Consider the following 18,405-nt stretch of genomic DNA (forward strand, 5'->3'; position numbering starts at 1 on the left):
ATAGTGTTTGGTCACAAATATTTCTTAACAGCATAAATACAGTTTAATTGCAATTTGCATACTAAACTTCCAATATGTTGTATGTAATATCCATCCATCCATTTTCCAAACCGCTTATCCTACTGGGTTGCGGGGGGCCCGGAGCCTATCCCGGAATCAATGGGCACGAGGCACGGAACAACCCTGGATGGGGGGCCAGCCCATCGCAGGGCACACTCACACACCATTCACTCACACATGCACGCCTACGGGCAATTTTAGCAACTCCAATTAGCCTCAGCATGTTTTTGGACTGTGGAGGGAACCGGAGTACCCGGAGGAAACCCCACGACGACATGGGGAGAACATGCAAACTCCACACACATGTGACCCAGGCGGAGACTTGAACCCGGGTCCCAGAGGCGTGAGGCAACAGTGCTAACCACTGCACCACCATGCCGCCCCCTGTATGTACAAGCAATATTTATTTAATAATAACTGATGCAACTCTAAATCGAATACAGTTCTTTTGGGAACAATACAGTTCATCAAACTGAAAGGTGCAGAAAAATGATTAGCATTCAGTTGATGGACATGTCACTCAAAATTAAGGTGTGTTTTGAACTGTAAGTTGCTAAACTTCATTCACGTTATAGATGAGAGGCTCCTGCTTGCACAGTCCCAGCAATGCTTCCTGTCTGAAGCCTATGCTAGGGGTGGCTTCATTAGCTTCTAAAGCTCCTGCACACCAGACCTACATCTACGGGAAATTTGTTCTCAGCACTTAACAGCAAATAACATAAATCTGAATTACGAATCTTCTCACTACCCTGCATCCCTGACCAGGATAAGCATTTAAAAGGTCTGTGTTCTGATTACCTGTGGGCAGCAGAGGCTGCTGGTCATTACATTACCTATTCTATAAGTCACGATATGCTTTCCTAAAATAGCAGAATCAAACTCAACCTGACAAGAACAAAGACAAACCAAACACACTCTCTGCAGTAAGCACTGACCTGGACTAGTTTAGGATAGGATTTTCATGACGTTTGCCAGAAGTTTGATTATTTTGAATGCAAATCAGGCTAACAGGATTCTCATTTATAGCACACCCAACATAACAGTTGAGTTCATCTTCTTATGTTCCCCGAATAGCATGAATTTCCCAGAGGGGCAAAAAAAATTCACCACCACATGCCATTTTTACTGGGTTTCAAAAGTTTGCAACCTGCATCTCTCCCCTGAATAGCTGGTTCCATTTAATCTAACAGATTCTTGTCTATATTCAGATCAGGTGACTGAACAGGTAACTCAAAATACAGAACAATATCCAGTGAACTAAATTCATTATTCCCAGAATGACTCCCAGGCAATCCAAGCCTTAAGAATCACTCAGCATTTTCCTGGTGAAAAAAATCTATGAACAAAAAGTGAGGTAGACTTTTTTTTAAAACCACACACACAAGGAGTAGTGTTATTGCCTCTGGAAGCATTGAATAAGACACCCACCTGTCGGGACTCTGGCTTGCCGTATCTCAGCTCTGTCACAAAATGCTCACAGTTGCCTCGGAAGACACAGTACGGCAGCTCCTGACCCACCCAACTCCGAGCATCTTTCAGTATGGAGCTGACACTCCTGGGCTCATATTTATCATCCAGAAGGTTGTTGATCCTGAACTTACTGGTCCCCACCACATGGCACAGACTGTCCATCTTCACAATGGCCTTGTCATGCAACACAGACATCATGCTGTAGGCACCACCACAAGCTTCCTCACCTGGGAGAGAGAGAGAGAAGAATGACAAAAAGCCACGAAAACAAAATAACGGATAACAAGACATCTACAATGAAGAATGAGTAAACAGAAGTATGTAACAGCAGCTTTCTCAGGTCCATGTTCTCACTTGGTGGGGCGAGGTGGATGATGTAATCATCTCCAACATACATGGCCCAATGGTTGTACGTCCCACGGAAAATCTCAATTAGGTCACCAGGTTTCGGCTTCTCATCATACTGAAAAAAAGACAAGTCACTCAAGCAAACACACACAGTATTCACCCATCCATCCATCCATCCATCCATCCATCCATCCATCCATCCATCCATCCCAGTCAGGGACACAGTGGGGTCTGCACTCTATCCCAGGCAGCACAGAATACAAGACAGCCAATCAACCTGGAAGGGATACAAGCCCACTGCAGGAAATATACACACGCACACACAAACACAAACGGACAATTGAGAGGTGCCAATTAGGCTGAATAAACCCACATGACACTTAAGCACTAGGTCTAAATTAAATTTAGTAATAATAAAGAAGACTGCGCGACCTTTCCACTTACCGTAACTTTAACATATTTAGTGCCACTTATGGCAACATCTTAGTGAAAATTTGACTCTTACGCACCTAAGTGAACTGTTTACCTGTATACCTACAATTTCCATCCATCCATCCATTTTCCAAACTGCTTATCCTACTGGGTCACGGGGGGTCCGGAGCCTATCCCAGAAGCAATGGGCACGAGGCAGGGAACAACCCAGGATGGGGGGCCAGCCCATCGCAGGGCACACTCACACACCATTCACTCTCACACACACACCTACGGGCAATTTTAGCAAGTCCAATTAGCCTCAGCATGTTTTTGGACTGTGGGGGGAAACCGGAGTACCCGGAGGAAACCCCACGACAACATGGGGAGAACATGCAAACTCCACACACATGTGACCCAGGCGGATACCTACAATTTTTTTTTTTTTAATTAAACGGAAGTATACAATTCTGTATACACCTTATTGAAAATAAATGCAGTTGGGTGAATGACATGACATGCATTTTTGTGTCTGAGATCATAATTTTATTTTTTTATCCTTTAATAACCACATAGGATGCCAATCATTATTGCATAAAGCCTCCTTAATGTGAATATATTTTCAATATGAGAGCTGTATCGATACTGCAATTAATCGTTGCATCGCAATTCACTTTGTCACAAATTTTTCTTAAATAATTAATGACATAATTAAATAAATATAAAACATTAAACATGGCAATATAAAACAATTAATTACAATTATCAAGGTCCCCGACTCTGCCCAAAGAGGTGCAGAGATCTATAGTATGGGAGGGGGTGAATCTGTAATACAGTAGGACCACTAAATAAAGAAAATAAAAACAGATAAGAATCTGGAACAATATCTAACCTTTAGGGCAAGTTGCTACCTTAGTTATTATCTTTCTTGGCCAAGAAATCCAGCATGTTAATTTTACTAGGTTTCAAACATGTACGTTGACATGTTGTCACATTCCCTGATGCGCCGAAGAGCATCTCTGAGGGTGAGCTAGTGGCAGTTATACTAAGATAATCCCAAACTCGTTTGCTCAGTTTAGGATAAGTGACCTGGAGGAGATTCCACAAAGCTAAAGGGTTTCTCTCTCTGTCAATGGTGGGGAATAGCATGTAGCTCTTTGTAAACCAAATTTTGCTCATTCAACTATCCTTCCTCAGCAAGAATAGCTAGCATGACTGTCATCTGATTGGCTAGCATGGGTGTCATCTGATTGGCCAAATGGTGTGAAAGCATGGCCCATGTATCCAGGGCTTCATCTGATTGGCCAAATGGTGTGAAAGCATGGCCCATGTATCCAGGGTTGCATCTGATTTGACAAGTGTTCGCATGCTGAGTGTAAACCAAAGTATTAGTTTTAGAAGCCCTCGGTAGATTTTGCCTACCGTGTGTGTATAGGGGGTAGTGCTTGGCAATCAATGGCACAGCCCAGATGCTAAATGAATAGCCATTGCCCTGGAGCAGGGGTGCCCAACCTATTTTAACTCAAGATCTACTTTTTTGTATATATTAACTCTTTTATTGAGAAAACACATAATATATTACAGTAACATGACTGTTGGCATTGCTTTTGCTTTCACATTTTATCCTTTATGAGAAAAAAATAAAAACGTTGGAACTTGGGTGGGGGGGGTAGCCAGATTACAGTCACATCACTGAGATGAGGGTTCGAATCCACGCACCAACATACAGAGCAGAATGATTTATAGAAAATCAGACCTAACAGGCTTAACAAATTCCATCCATATTTTGTACAAGGTAACCCTCTGCACTTTAAGAGAGAAAGACACTTTTTCCATTGTATAAATTCCTTGCACCACATTTATCCAGTCCTCAGTTGTCGGTGGTTCAGGTTTGATCCATCTCCTCCTGAGGGCCTTTTTACTCGCAGCCAGTAAGATGTACAACAGTTTTTTATCGTTAGGGTTCGATTTCAAGATCTACTTTTCAAGTGGCCAGTGTGCAGAGATCTACCAGTTCAAATAAAGAGCCATACCTGTAACTCTTTTATTTTATTATTACTCTAGCTGATGCCTTTCTACATATTTAACATGCACACTGCAAATCCAGGTATTTCTCCAAATTGAATAAGTATAAATAAATGAATTTCTCTACCTTAGTGGGGCTGCTGGCACTGGGAAGATGCAGCTAGGTAAAAACTGACTGCTGTGCTGCTAACTTTTCAGTTCTCGCACTTTTCGGCTGCGTGTGGCTGTTTTTAGCGGGGAACTTGGTCTCGTAGCTTTTGTGTATCGTTTTTGACATACCGCTCCAAATTGCCCTTTTTCTGTAAAGCCACGCTCGCATTGCATACAAGACATATGGACTTCGAATTTGAGTAAACAAAAAAATAATCCTCTTCCTACTCTGAATGAAAATGATGCGTTTTGATCTTTTGGCTTCTGACATGTTTGCGTGCTAAATGTTGTCCTCGATTAGTCACACGCTGAGAAATGGGTGCACGCGCCCAAGTGCATGGGAGCTTGTGACGCTCATTACGATCACATGTTTGGGCACCCCTGCCCTGGAGGATAACCTTATAAATAGGCTAAATGTTTCTAACACTTTTCTCAGTCTTGTTGTTGCAATGTTCATCTGTTCAAAGACCAGACTACTTATCACTCCCAGTGGTCAAATTGAAAATTATTTCAAGGAGAATGGTGGGGTCAAATCCGTGCAGAGGATGGGCTTACAGATACATATTTTGTAGTTTTTCCTTTACAGATAGGTGCATATTAACTCTTACAGCTGCTGATACTGATTCTATGATTTAAATGCGATTTTAACTAACGTATTACACATCTTCTGTTTTTGTCATTATCAGTAGTATCACCCATTCCTAATCTAATCTCTAATCTCTTCATCTGCACCAAGGTTCAGACATATGTAATTTTATCAATTTGAGATGCTTATAATAGGCTACTATCGATTATTTAGAGGAGGGACGTCTGGTTGCTGGTAGTCTGCAAGCAAGCTTTTAAAATCAAAAATAAAGTTTAAAATGGAAACCACAGATTTTTGTTTCTACTCATTTTTTTTCAGTTAGTGTTGGAGTTTTAATTTCAGTTTTATTTTCATGCCTCACTTGCGGTTTTAGTTTCATTTTAATTTTGATTGACGAAATGCCTTTGTTATAGTTTTCGTTTCAGATTTAAAATTGAAAGTATTTGTTAGGGTTCTATAAAGTCAAATGAATAAAGCCACCTTATTAGTGTAACTGAGCTATACATTAAGATAGAATGGGACAGTTCGCGATCACTGGTGTAAAAACAACACATAACTTACCAAGGTCGGGGCCATAACTGACAGCGGTTTCCTGTTGATACAGTCTTTTGTCTTCAATAAAAGGTATTTTTCTCTTTGAAAGCCGTCTCCCCCACAATTCTTACCTATAAATTTATACGGAAATTAGTGGATCATCGAACTGATCACAAGAATATGGGAATCAGAGAATGCAAACTATATGATATGAAATTATTAAGTAAATAAACTGTGAAAAGATGTTAGGGATGCACCAATACCGACATTAGGTATCGGGCCAAAAGTCGTAAAAATTTCCTGATACCACTCAGTTTGGAACATTACATTAAAATTCAAAGCCGCGTTTTTGTTTTTTGTCTTATTTTTGCTGTCCAATCAAATTTTGGCATCTAGCGAGACATTTGTCAACCGGAAACATTTGGGAAGGATAAATGCAGACAATACGGAAGGTGTCAGCGATCTGGCCGTATTTTAAGATAAGGGACAACGACAGAAGTAAAACAGACTGTAAGATCTGTTTTGCTAGAGATTCAAGGGGAGGAAGGGACAGCGCGTCATTTAACACACGGAATCTGATCAAACATCAGAAGACGCATCACAGTGCAGAGTACTCGGAGTTTGCTAATGCTAGCAGCGAGTCTATAGCGCAAATTATGGAGAAGCGAGAGAAAGTGAAACCAAAGCGTTATATCTAATTAACTAAATACACTATTTAATATTAGATATAACTAACGCCTCAGGTTCAGTCGCCAATATAAGTACATCGGGGTGTATACTGTCTTCGCTCCTATAAAAATACGAACAATACCAAGCGTGCAGTTCTTGCAGTCTGCATCGCTGAGACGTGGTTGCAGTGTACTTTTCAGGAGGGATGTGCACGTCAGGTTATGGCGTAGAATTGTAAATCAGTGTATACAGTCAAAGGTCTGTTCCTCTGTAAAGACCTTTCAAGCTGAGAATTGAGAATCATGATTGAGTTGAAAACTGAGGTTTCAAATAAGGTAAATACATATATATTTACCAAGTTGTCATTATTGTCACGTTATGAAAGCAATATTAATCTAAAGCCTATTCGATATCTTCTTTGCATCTTTCAGGGATGCACCAATCTTTTTTCTGTCCTCAATCACTTAATCCAAGCCAGTGGTTGTAGCAGGTTAAAAGGGTAACACTTTACTTGACAGGGCACAATTAATATAGTATTACATTATTATGTATTAATTAACCACAAACTTAGTCTTAGTTATATATTCATCTCATGTGAATTAAACATCAATAAATCGTGACATGTTTTATCGCAAATATTTACTATATTTGTTACTATATCTGTTAATTTTGTAAATCTTCGTGAACTACTGAAGGAACTACTGAATGAACAAGTAATAACGTACACAAGTCAAATACTTATGTTTGTTCATTAATGAATTGTGACGCATCGTATCTCAAGTAGCGACTGTATTTGTTCAAGATTTGTGCTCCAGTAGTAACTTATTACTAAGTATTTGTGCTCCGTCAAGTACTGTGTTACAGTTAAGAGCTTTATAAAAATATATATATAAAAATATTTTATTCCAAATATAGCTAAAATGAAGATCTCACAGTTTGGTCTCTGGCCTGATTTTAATACAATTACAACTTGCTAGACAGAGGAATAAATACCGCTCGTTTGAATCCTCAAACACTGAAAAACAAATATGAATACAATTTTTTTCGGTCACTGCACAGAGTAACAAAACATCGTTTGGCAACTTTCCAGCCAGCATAAATAAGGAATAGATATCTACGATGAACACTAATGTGTAATAATCACAAATACAAGGTGCAACATTAACCAAATGAGAAACGCGAAATGAAATTCGTTCGATTTAAATCAGTTTGCCTCAAAGTTTTAACTTTCGTATTCGCACAACTATACCCCTAAATGTATAATAAAAGGACCTACCTGGCACTTCCATTCATCCGCGCAGATTTATATTTTTGACACTTTGACTTTTGACATTTACAACAATGTAACTGCTGAATCAGTCCCGTGTATCTTAAACTTGGTTCAAGGTTTAGCGAGGCTGATAATTATCATTTTAACTCTACCGGTGATAAGCTATTGCGGAATTTCCAAACTAAACAAAGTGAATATTATCAACCCACTAGGATATTGTAGCTACCCGGTTAACCAACTCTTAGATGTCGATCTGATGACAATTCCAAGTAAAAGAAGTAAAACATGTTTTGCTAAATGTGCAGCTAGCCGTTTGCCACCTTCGTAGATAACTGACAAGTTGCTAAATATAGCGTTTTATTTCTTCAGCAGATTTAGCTAGCTAACGACAAGAACCTTTCCGACTACTTATGAAGTAGCTCATCATATAATTTTAACATTTTGCGTCGTTCGATCTGCTCATTTAGGCTTGTGAATCTTTTTCCTTTCTTGATTGATAATTTAGGAACGCAGGTTTTACTTTTTAGGGGAAACTGGAAGCCGAAAGGATACTTACCCGAATAGAGGAGATCGGAGATGAGATGGTATCCCACCGTGACCGTGACCGTTTCCCTCGAGCGCCACAGCGCGAGCTACCAGGACCGATCAGCTGCTCGGCTCCTTTTAGACCCTGACGTATGTTGTGGGCGGAGCCTAAGTGGTGGCAGAAAGAGACTGATTTTAAATAGCGGTATTTAGGTGTGAGTGCCAAAATCATACACGAATCATACACTAAATAACCGACTTCTCCGGTTATTTTAATGCTTTTCTAGTAAAGGATAAATCATCATACATTAATAAATTAACGTTTAGCAATTGGGTTAGATTTCCGAATCCATACTCGCCTGTCGGATCAGTGGGTTAAGCACCCGACTGAATTGCCCAAGTTACAGTGGCCGGGCAATTTCGTCTGCCCGGTCTAAAAACCAAGCACATACACAAAAGAAAAACGTAAGGCATATAAACTACAGACCAACGTTTGCCTAACATAAACCTCAACTATACAAAATCATTAACAATTTGAACAATTATATACTGACAGCAAACTGCATTTGCTTGGCTGGGTGAGTATACATTTATATATTTTTTTCTATTCATCACTACAACTACTACCACGCTTACTGCTGTATGTTATTTCTAGATGAATATTATCTAGACCTGTTTAGCTTGAAATATTGTCTTTGACGATGGTATCCTATGCAAATGAAGCTCGTTGTTTTTTTAATTTCTGCTTTGGCCATTCGCTTTCGTTCATACTGGTATATTTTGCATGCGTCACTGGTCAGCCTGCTTCCGCCTCTCTCCTTAACCCTACTCCCTAGTGTTGCCTAGTTTTCCTAGTATGTTTATTCATGGTTCTTTTTAGTTATTTCTCCTCTTTTAGTTGTGACCTCTTGCGGTTCCTCCTTCTGTGGTTTACTCCTTTTCTGTTCAGTTCTGTTTATTAATAATACCCAAGGCCATGGCTGTGGACCCAACACTAGGGGGACCAAGGCTGTAATTATAATACATGTTGGGGGGGGGGGGGTATTGTGAGCAATTAGTGGATCATCGAACTGATCACAAGAATATGGGAATCAGAGAATGCAAACTATATGATATGAAATTATTAAGTAAATAAACTGTGAAAAGATGTTAGGGATGCACCAATACCGACATTAGGTATCGGGCCAAAAGTCGTAAAAATTTCCTGATACCACTCAGTTTGGAACATTACATTAAAATTCAAAGCCGCGTTTTTGTTTTTTGTCTTATTTTTGCTGTCCAATCAAATTTTGGCATCTAGCGAGACATTTGTCAACCGGAAACATTTGGGAAGGATAAATGCAGACAATACGGAAGGTGTCAGCGATCTGGCCGTATTTTAAGATAAGGGACAACGACAGAAGTAAAACAGACTGTAAGATCTGTTTTGCTAGAGATTCAAGGGGAGGAAGGGACAGCGCGTCATTTAACACACGGAATCTGATCAAACATCAGAAGACGCATCACAGTGCAGAGTACTCGGAGTTTGCTAATGCTAGCAGCGAGTCTATAGCGCAAATTATGGAGAAGCGAGAGAAAGTGAAACCAAAGCGTTATATCTAATTAACTAAATACACTATTTAATATTAGATATAACTAACGCCTCAGGTTCAGTCGCCAATATAAGTACATCGGGGTGTATACTGTCTTCGCTCCTATAAAAATACGAACAATACCAAGCGTGCAGTTCTTGCAGTCTGCATCGCTGAGACGTGGTTGCAGTGTACTTTTCAGGAGGGATGTGCACGTCAGGTTATGGCGTAGAATTGTAAATCAGTGTATACAGTCAAAGGTCTGTTCCTCTGTAAAGACCTTTCAAGCTGAGAATTGAGAATCATGATTGAGTTGAAAACTGAGGTTTCAAATAAGGTAAATACATATATATTTACCAAGTTGTCATTATTGTCACGTTATGAAAGCAATATTAATCTAAAGCCTATTCGATATCTTCTTTGCATCTTTCAGGGATGCACCAATCTTTTTTCTGTCCTCAATCACTTAATCCAAGCCAGTGGTTGTAGCAGGTTAAAAGGGTAACACTTTACTTGACAGGGCACAATTAATATAGTATTACATTATTATGTATTAATTAACCACAAACTTAGTCTTAGTTATATATTCATCTCATGTGAATTAAACATCAATAAATCGTGACATGTTTTATCGCAAATATTTACTATATTTGTTACTATATCTGTTAATTTTGTAAATCTTCGTGAACTACTGAAGGAACTACTGAATGAACAAGTAATAACGTACACAAGTCAAATACTTATGTTTGTTCATTAATGAATTGTGACGCATCGTATCTCAAGTAGCGACTGTATTTGTTCAAGATTTGTGCTCCAGTAGTAACTTATTACTAAGTATTTGTGCTCCGTCAAGTACTGTGTTACAGTTAAGAGCTTTATAAAAATATATATATAAAAATATTTTATTCCAAATATAGCTAAAATGAAGATCTCACAGTTTGGTCTCTGGCCTGATTTTAATACAATTACAACTTGCTAGACAGAGGAATAAATACCGCTCGTTTGAATCCTCAAACACTGAAAAACAAATATGAATACAATTTTTTTCGGTCACTGCACAGAGTAACAAAACATCGTTTGGCAACTTTCCAGCCAGCATAAATAAGGAATAGATATCTACGATGAACACTAATGTGTAATAATCACAAATACAAGGTGCAACATTAACCAAATGAGAAACGCGAAATGAAATTCGTTCGATTTAAATCAGTTTGCCTCAAAGTTTTAACTTTCGTATTCGCACAACTATACCCCTAAATGTATAATAAAAGGACCTACCTGGCACTTCCATTCATCCGCGCAGATTTATATTTTTGACACTTTGACTTTTGACATTTACAACAATGTAACTGCTGAATCAGTCCCGTGTATCTTAAACTTGGTTCAAGGTTTAGCGAGGCTGATAATTATCATTTTAACTCTACCGGTGATAAGCTATTGCGGAATTTCCAAACTAAACAAAGTGAATATTATCAACCCACTAGGATATTGTAGCTACCCGGTTAACCAACTCTTAGATGTCGATCTGATGACAATTCCAAGTAAAAGAAGTAAAACATGTTTTGCTAAATGTGCAGCTAGCCGTTTGCCACCTTCGTAGATAACTGACAAGTTGCTAAATATAGCGTTTTATTTCTTCAGCAGATTTAGCTAGCTAACGACAAGAACCTTTCCGACTACTTATGAAGTAGCTCATCATATAATTTTAACATTTTGCGTCGTTCGATCTGCTCATTTAGGCTTGTGAATCTTTTTCCTTTCTTGATTGATAATTTAGGAACGCAGGTTTTACTTTTTAGGGGAAACTGGAAGCCGAAAGGATACTTACCCGAATAGAGGAGATCGGAGATGAGATGGTATCCCACCGTGACCGTGACCGTTTCCCTCGAGCGCCACAGCGCGAGCTACCAGGACCGATCAGCTGCTCGGCTCCTTTTAGACCCTGACGTATGTTGTGGGCGGAGCCTAAGTGGTGGCAGAAAGAGACTGATTTTAAATAGCGGTATTTAGGTGTGAGTGCCAAAATCATACACGAATCATACACTAAATAACCGACTTCTCCGGTTATTTTAATGCTTTTCTAGTAAAGGATAAATCATCATACATTAATAAATTAACGTTTAGCAATTGGGTTAGATTTCCGAATCCATACTCGCCTGTCGGATCAGTGGGTTAAGCACCCGACTGAATTGCCCAAGTTACAGTGGCCGGGCAATTTCGTCTGCCCGGTCTAAAAACCAAGCACATACACAAAAGAAAAACGTAAGGCATATAAACTACAGACCAACGTTTGCCTAACATAAACCTCAACTATACAAAATCATTAACAATTTGAACAATTATATACTGACAGCAAACTGCATTTGCTTGGCTGGGTGAGTATACATTTATATATTTTTTTCTATTCATCACTACAACTACTACCACGCTTACTGCTGTATGTTATTTCTAGATGAATATTATCTAGACCTGTTTAGCTTGAAATATTGTCTTTGACGATGGTATCCTATGCAAATGAAGCTCGTTGTTTTTTTAATTTCTGCTTTGGCCATTCGCTTTCGTTCATACTGGTATATTTTGCATGCGTCACTGGTCAGCCTGCTTCCGCCTCTCTCCTTAACCCTACTCCCTAGTGTTGCCTAGTTTTCCTAGTATGTTTATTCATGGTTCTTTTTAGTTATTTCTCCTCTTTTAGTTGTGACCTCTTGCGGTTCCTCCTTCTGTGGTTTACTCCTTTTCTGTTCAGTTCTGTTTATTAATAATACCCAAGGCCATGGCTGTGGACCCAACACTAGGGGGACCAAGGCTGTAATTATAATACATGTTGGGGGGGGGGGGGTATTGTGAGCACATCTGAATATTGCCCCCCCCCCAAAAAAAAAAAAAATTATATAATTACGGCCTTGATAAAATCATTTTTGTCTTGGAGCCCACACGGATTGTCCCCTTTTTCCATCTACACCATGCCCTACCCTAATACTGAATAAATACTTGGTAAATCGTCCATCTTATAAATGACTACACATCCGTATACTGTACTCATCACAGACTTTTTGATTTGAGGTTCAGTTTGTGTTCCAGATTTACAGCTATAAATTACCAGACAGTAAGAACTGCAAATGCTGGTCACACCCTGAAGGAGTATGAGTTTCTCTTTAAAGCAATGCATTAAACCATTAGTTTATATAGGGAATTTTTTTTAGCATTCCCAGACCGAAAAACTAACATACGGAATCAATTCAAATAACACACACAAAAAAATAACACTAACATTTAGTATAAGCAAGAATGATAAATACACAACCCATATAAAGTAGAAATAATGTATGTACAGTGTATCTTCATCTACAAGAATAAATAAAGTCATGTGTTGCTTAACAACAGGGATACATTTTGAGAAATATGACACTAGGCTATTGTGAGAATGTCATAGTCTTACACAAACCTAGATGGTATAACCTGCTATAAGTAGAAAGAGTACATTCTAAAATAATATAATGTACATTATAGTAAATAGTTGAACCAGTAATATAGTTGCTCAATTTATAGTTATCATTATGAAGTATTATATCGTGTACATAACTGACAGTGCTATATTTTATACGACGGGCAGGGTAGTTGGTTTGTTTATATCAGCATCACCACAAAAGCCTAGCGCTACGACGTTACGACAGATGTCTCTAAGCGACAAGAATGTTCCAGCTCTGCTTATAATGTAACGTAACCATCTTTGTTCCGTCGTTAACCGAAACTATTCAGCGCAGAAACTATTCACCCGAATTATTCAGCGCATGAATAGTTGACTCGCTGATAAACAAATGCTAAGCACTTTTTGCTTTACTACTTTTTTCGTAAAAGCGAATAATCTCTTCGGATTTCTTTCGCTTAGTTAAAACGGGTGGTAATGCAGGTCTTTCGTAAAAGCAAAGTGTCGTAAAGTGAACGTTCGTCAAGCAAAGGTTACCTTTAATATGATTTTTTCCTAATCACAAAATCCTCAAAGGATTCGTTGTATTTGCAGGCTTAATCATGAAAAGTGAGAAACTAAAACCTAACAAGATTTGCATATGCAATTTATAAGTAGCTGTCATTTACATGCAGTTGAAATTAGCCGAACATTTCCCCTTTTCTAGTCTATGATGCATTTAATACGGTGTTCAGTGTCTTCTTAAATAAACCTGAATAGAAATTAGTAAACCGGTTTAAAAAGCAGTCGGAACCTGATGTGCACATTCATTGTTTCCTAGTGGGAATCTTTAAAATGTGACAGCAGTGTAGGCAGTCTTCTCTGCGGCTACATTTCAAAGGAAACAAACTCGTCTGTCTTTGCTACTTAACGTCCAGGCACTATCGATTATATACGGTGTTGTAATTACAGGATTTTTTTGGAAATTAGTTTGAATGTTTTACACTTGGGAAAAATTGAACGATGTCTGCCTTATTTGACGGAGCGCCACTTACAGCAATGCAGCCCTCGCAGCCACTACAGACTAGTATCAGGTAAAGTACTTCCTTTTTCTGTATACCAGTATGGTTTATTTGGGTTGAAGACCACATTATAACATTTTTATAAGTGACTTATGTCACATTTTCCCTGTGCTAAGCGGTTATTTTTAGTTAGACTATTGACTGCAAAATAAATTATTTGGATGGGTTTTCTTTTGTTGTTTTTTCAGCATTGCATGTCACAAATTATGTTTTTTATGTCTGCTGCTTAATGGTTTTTAATGATGGTCATATATTTCATATGCAGTGTGCAACCTTAAATTACTGCACATAAATCGTTTTCTGCATTTTGTGTTACTTAACCATGCCAAATAATTCTATGTTGTGTCCTACTTTCATTTGTCCCCCCGCCCCCACTTCCTTTTTATTATTTTGCTTTTCATATCCATTCGCCCCCATCTTCCATTGTTGTTTTGAATCTTAGCCCTCAGGAGCTGGCCCTAGAGATAAAGGCCTTCATCAGTGGGGTGGACCAGGCTCAAGGCCGAAAGCTGAGCATGCGGGACCATGCTCGCTGTGCCGTCCGTCTGCTGCGGACCGTACCAGCCTGCCGGGGCGCGGCCCTAGAGCACTTGAGGGGGGTGTATGATGAGTATGTGTTGACCTTCCTGCAAGACCTGGAGGGGGAGAGCGATGGTGGCATCGGCAGTGGTGGCACCCTGGGCCTGGAGGATGTGATCCAGGAGATCCACGGTGTCCTCTCTGAGTTCATCCGACTGAACCCCAAAGCTTGGGCCCCACTGGTGTCTACCTGGGCGGTGGAGCTCCTAGGCCAGCTCAGTAGCAAGCATGCAGGTCGGCGTGGAGCTCCACACTCCTCCAGTCTGAACGAGCTGCTGCAGCTGTGGATGTCTTGCTCAGCCACACGGTCTCTGATGGAGAGCTACTCGCAGTGCCTGGCGGCCATGTTGGCCTGGTGCCCGGATGCCTGCGTGGATGCTCTGCTGGACACATCCGTGCAGCACTCTCCGCATTTCGACTGGGTGGTCGCCCACATCGGCTCCTCCTTCCCGGGCACCATCATCAGTCGTGTACTGGCCTGTGGACTCAAAGACTTCTGCGCCCATGGCTACCAGGGTTCTGCCGCCTCCCTTGAAATCCCAAATCAGCAGAGCTCTGTGGCCCTGACCTCGATGGAGAAGACTTGCCGCATTCCCAAAATTGGCTCCGTGGTGGGGATCTTGGGGCATCTGGCGTCGCGTCATGCCGACAGCATCAAGAAGGAGCTGCTGCGGATGTTTCAGGAGAGCCTCTGTCCTGCCCAACCCTCTGCCGGTGCCGTGGTGCGTGACAATTCTCCCCAGCTGCGCCGCGCCACGGTGCCCTTTCTTCTACAGCTAGCGGCGCTCTCGCCCACCCTGCTTGGTGCCGTCTCTGCTGAGCTGGTGGAGTTTCTGCGGCCCCCGGTGCTGCTGCAGCTGCAAGATCAGTTCCAGGCTCTCCAGCGTGAGGAGCTGGACAACATGGTGGGCCTCACCGTGCACTTGATCAGCCAGAGCCCCGCTGGCGGGCCACGTGTTCTGCGCTTCTTGGTGGACACTGCCACTCCAGCCTCAGTCATAATGTCGGGATCGGTGCCAGCTCCGCAGGAGGGCGTGAGAGAAGCCTGCGACCGGCTGCTGCAGCTGCTCCTGTTGCACCTCCACAAACTGGTCTATAACCGGCCCGACGGTGAAGATGTCTACCCCGTCTCGTCTTCCTCTTCCTTCTCGTCGCCGCCGCGCATCATCCCTTTCCTGGAGGAGCTGCGGGGGCATGTGGGGGAACTTTGTGCCGAGACCCTTCGGTTGGAACGTAAGCGGCACCTCTGGCTGCACCAGCTGCTCTGCCTGCTCTCCGTGTACGGGGGCCCAAGCGTGGCCACCGAAGCCTTGTGCCGACTCCTGACTCTGGCTCGCAGCCCGGAGGAGTTGGCTCTAGCATCTCAGCTCCATGCCCCTCTATCTACCTGTCTGCCTGGACTCCTTCCGGCGGTCGTCGTGCGCTGCGTGGCTCAGATCCACACCCAGAGCCTGGGCTGCAAGGAGCTTGGGCAGCTGCTCAACAACCTTGCGTCTGTCATACACGGCAGCGACGATGAGGCCAAGGGAGCCGGCGCGGTGGCACAGTCCTCCATGGCGTCCCAGGTTGGCGCCGCCATCTCTTCCTACCTGCACGATTTCTGCCCGCTACTCCTTAACGGAAACCCGGCCGTGTCCCGAGCTGCTGCACGGCTCCTGTCCTGCAGCCAACTGTCCCGCGCCGCCTCTCCCGCCCAGCTGCTTGTCATCTCTCGAGCAGCGGTGGCGCACTTCTTCCTGGCCCTGCGACGAAGGGCTGGAGCCAGTGTAGGAAAAGACACGGGGGGAGAAGAGGTGAGCTATTCCACCCGCTTGCTGTCCCGCTTGGCCGCCTTCTCCCCACTTACCCAGAAGGCAGTTCTCCAGCAGCTGGTGGAAGGTGCTCTGCACAGGGGGAATGCTGACTTGTTTGGCGGCCAAAGAGAAAATTCTGATGGAGACTCATTCTCTCCATCCCTAACACCAGACTTAGGAGCTTCTTTGCTTGATATCAACTGCAAGTTTGGGACCACAGTTAACTTCTCTGGCAGCGTGTGGTCTGTTTTTCACGCCGGGGTTATAGGGAGAGGGCTGAAAACACCCCACTCCTTTCCGCAGTCCGATCCGGATCAGGTCACTCAGAACGTGCAGATCCTGCTAGCGGTGGCCGTTCATTGCTGCGGCTCGAGCAGCGGCGGCGCCGGCAACGGTGCAGGCACTGGGGGCACCCGGTACCCGTTTCCTGAAGAACCGGCACCCATTAGTGCTGAAGCAGCGAAGGTGATTGCCATGGCTCTGGTGGAGAACGTGTGTCCTGACGTGGCGAATGGAGAGCTCGTCTGGCCCCCGGAGGAGCACGCCAGGACCACCGTAGAGAGAGATATCCACATCCGCCGCTGCTTCGAACAGAACCCCGTCCTCTTTCACCTCTTGCGTGTGGTTGCTGCCGGCCGGCCTGCACTGTGCTATTGCTCAGTGGTTCTACGGGGCCTGCTTGCCACGCTTCTGGCCCACTGGGAGTCGTCCAGAGAGCCTTTGACCCTTGATTCCCCCTGGCACCTCCAAGCCTCCTGTCTCCTGGTGTCCTGCATGGGAGAGGGCCAGCTTCTGCCTCCTGTGCTGAGCAACGTCCATGAGATCATCCCCCACCTCACACCCTTTGAGGTCCGTCTCCTGCTACTGGCCGTGTGGGAGTACATGCGAGGGAACAGCCCCATGCCACAAAAGTTCTCTTTCAGTGCCGACAAAGGTCTGTTCTACAGAGACTTTTCCAGGGATGGAGATCTTTCTCGCTACCTTGCTCCACTTTACAGCGTCCTACACAAAAACATTGACCAGTTGGGTCACTTGTGCTGGCGATTCCAGCTGTCATAGAAGAGGGAAGGACAGTGACACTGTCGGAGCTAATGGCACATGGGAACTGGAAGATGGAAGGGGGTTATGTTGTGGATTTTGGAAGTTAGAGTAGCATTTAGTTACACTGTTGCAAATTTACATGTTACAGTTTTTTTCATGTCTGCTTATGCAAGCAGATGTTGAACATTGCTTCAGATGCATTTTTGCCAGAATATAACATTTCTACACAGCCGGACACTTGTTGCATATTATGCTATGATTTAAGTACAGTGCTGCAGTTTGTGTAGGCTTTCATTAATTTCTGGTATTTCTTGTAAACCATCTTTTTCTATTACACTGAGAGAAAGTAAAAATTTCTAAGATTTTTGCTGGTGTGTTGTTGTATATGGTGGTTTGAGTGGTTGTTTAACGAAAGATGGTTCCGGTGATCTCAGTCGCATTCCGTAGTGATACTTTATCTATCCCTGTGAGGAAATCCCTCTTTGCCTACCCCATCCTGCTCTCCCTCTGATTGACATATAGGTGAGTGCAAGCTTGGGGATCACAGCAAAAGGTAGGCCACCTAAGGCGCCTGTGGACCTGGGGTTAGGGCGCTTTCACAAGGGCTGACAGGCAAAGAGACTTAGGCCCCCAAGCCACACGCTGCTCCCAAAATGGATGCTGGAGGCCTCGCAGCTATTGAGGCCTTATCACTGTGAGACTGCTGCAGTTGTGCCGCCACAGCTAGGACAATTCAGGTCACCCAGTGCTGAAACTTGAACAAAATCGCTAACAGTACATCTGTACAGTACAGCCCCCCTCCCCCCCCCAGCATGTGGACAGCATTACCTCATAAATGTGGCGCAAGTCACCATGTAAAACACCGTAGTCTTTAGCTTTGGCAGA

General features: G+C 42.6%; 2 protein-coding genes across 4 annotated transcripts in view; one reads left to right on the plus strand and one right to left on the minus strand.

Annotated features, from left to right (window-relative positions):
- The window catches only part of LOC125750609 (phospholipase A and acyltransferase 3-like), an 86,093-nt gene extending 74,495 nt beyond the window's left edge, over positions 1 to 11,598 (minus strand). Inside the window, exons 1-5 of one of the 3 annotated variants that reach the window (XM_049028703.1) lie at positions 11,448 to 11,563; positions 8,080 to 8,216; positions 5,612 to 5,715; positions 1,885 to 1,993; positions 1,489 to 1,757 (exon numbers count right to left, since the gene is read on the minus strand). In XM_049028703.1, coding sequence (XP_048884660.1) covers positions 1,489 to 1,757; positions 1,885 to 1,993; positions 5,612 to 5,626 — 393 coding nt within the window. In that variant the 5' untranslated portion in view covers positions 5,627 to 5,715; positions 8,080 to 8,216; positions 11,448 to 11,563. Of the gene's footprint in view, positions 1 to 1,488; positions 1,758 to 1,884; positions 1,994 to 5,611; positions 5,716 to 8,079; positions 8,217 to 11,447 lie in introns of all 3 variants that reach the window. The other 2 variants (XM_049028701.1, XM_049028702.1) reach the window with 2 other exon arrangements.
- Positions 11,599 to 12,520: 922 nt separating this feature from the next.
- On the plus strand, positions 12,521 to 17,885 carry ints5 (integrator complex subunit 5). The gene is made up of 2 exons (XM_049028695.1): positions 12,521 to 14,119; positions 14,550 to 17,885. Exons 1-2 carry the CDS (start codon positions 14,049 to 14,051, stop codon positions 17,536 to 17,538), a joined length of 3,060 nt encoding a protein of 1,019 aa, XP_048884652.1. The 5' UTR covers positions 12,521 to 14,048; the 3' UTR covers positions 17,539 to 17,885.
- Positions 17,886 to 18,405: the final 520 nt, after the last annotated feature.

This window comes from Brienomyrus brachyistius, chromosome 10, assembly GCF_023856365.1.
Source record: "Brienomyrus brachyistius isolate T26 chromosome 10, BBRACH_0.4, whole genome shotgun sequence".
Classification (NCBI taxonomy): domain Eukaryota; kingdom Metazoa; phylum Chordata; class Actinopteri; order Osteoglossiformes; family Mormyridae; genus Brienomyrus; species Brienomyrus brachyistius.

Excerpts from the sequence above, each read along its gene's own strand:
- ints5 (XM_049028695.1), top strand. The coding sequence starts at position 14,049 with ATGTCTGCCTTATTTGACGGAGCGCCACTTACAGCAATGCAGCCCTCG. Across the intron at positions 14,120-14,549 it reads CCACTACAGACTAGTATCAG|CCCTCAGGAGCTGGCCCTAG; the intron begins GTAAAGTACTTC and ends TTTGAATCTTAG.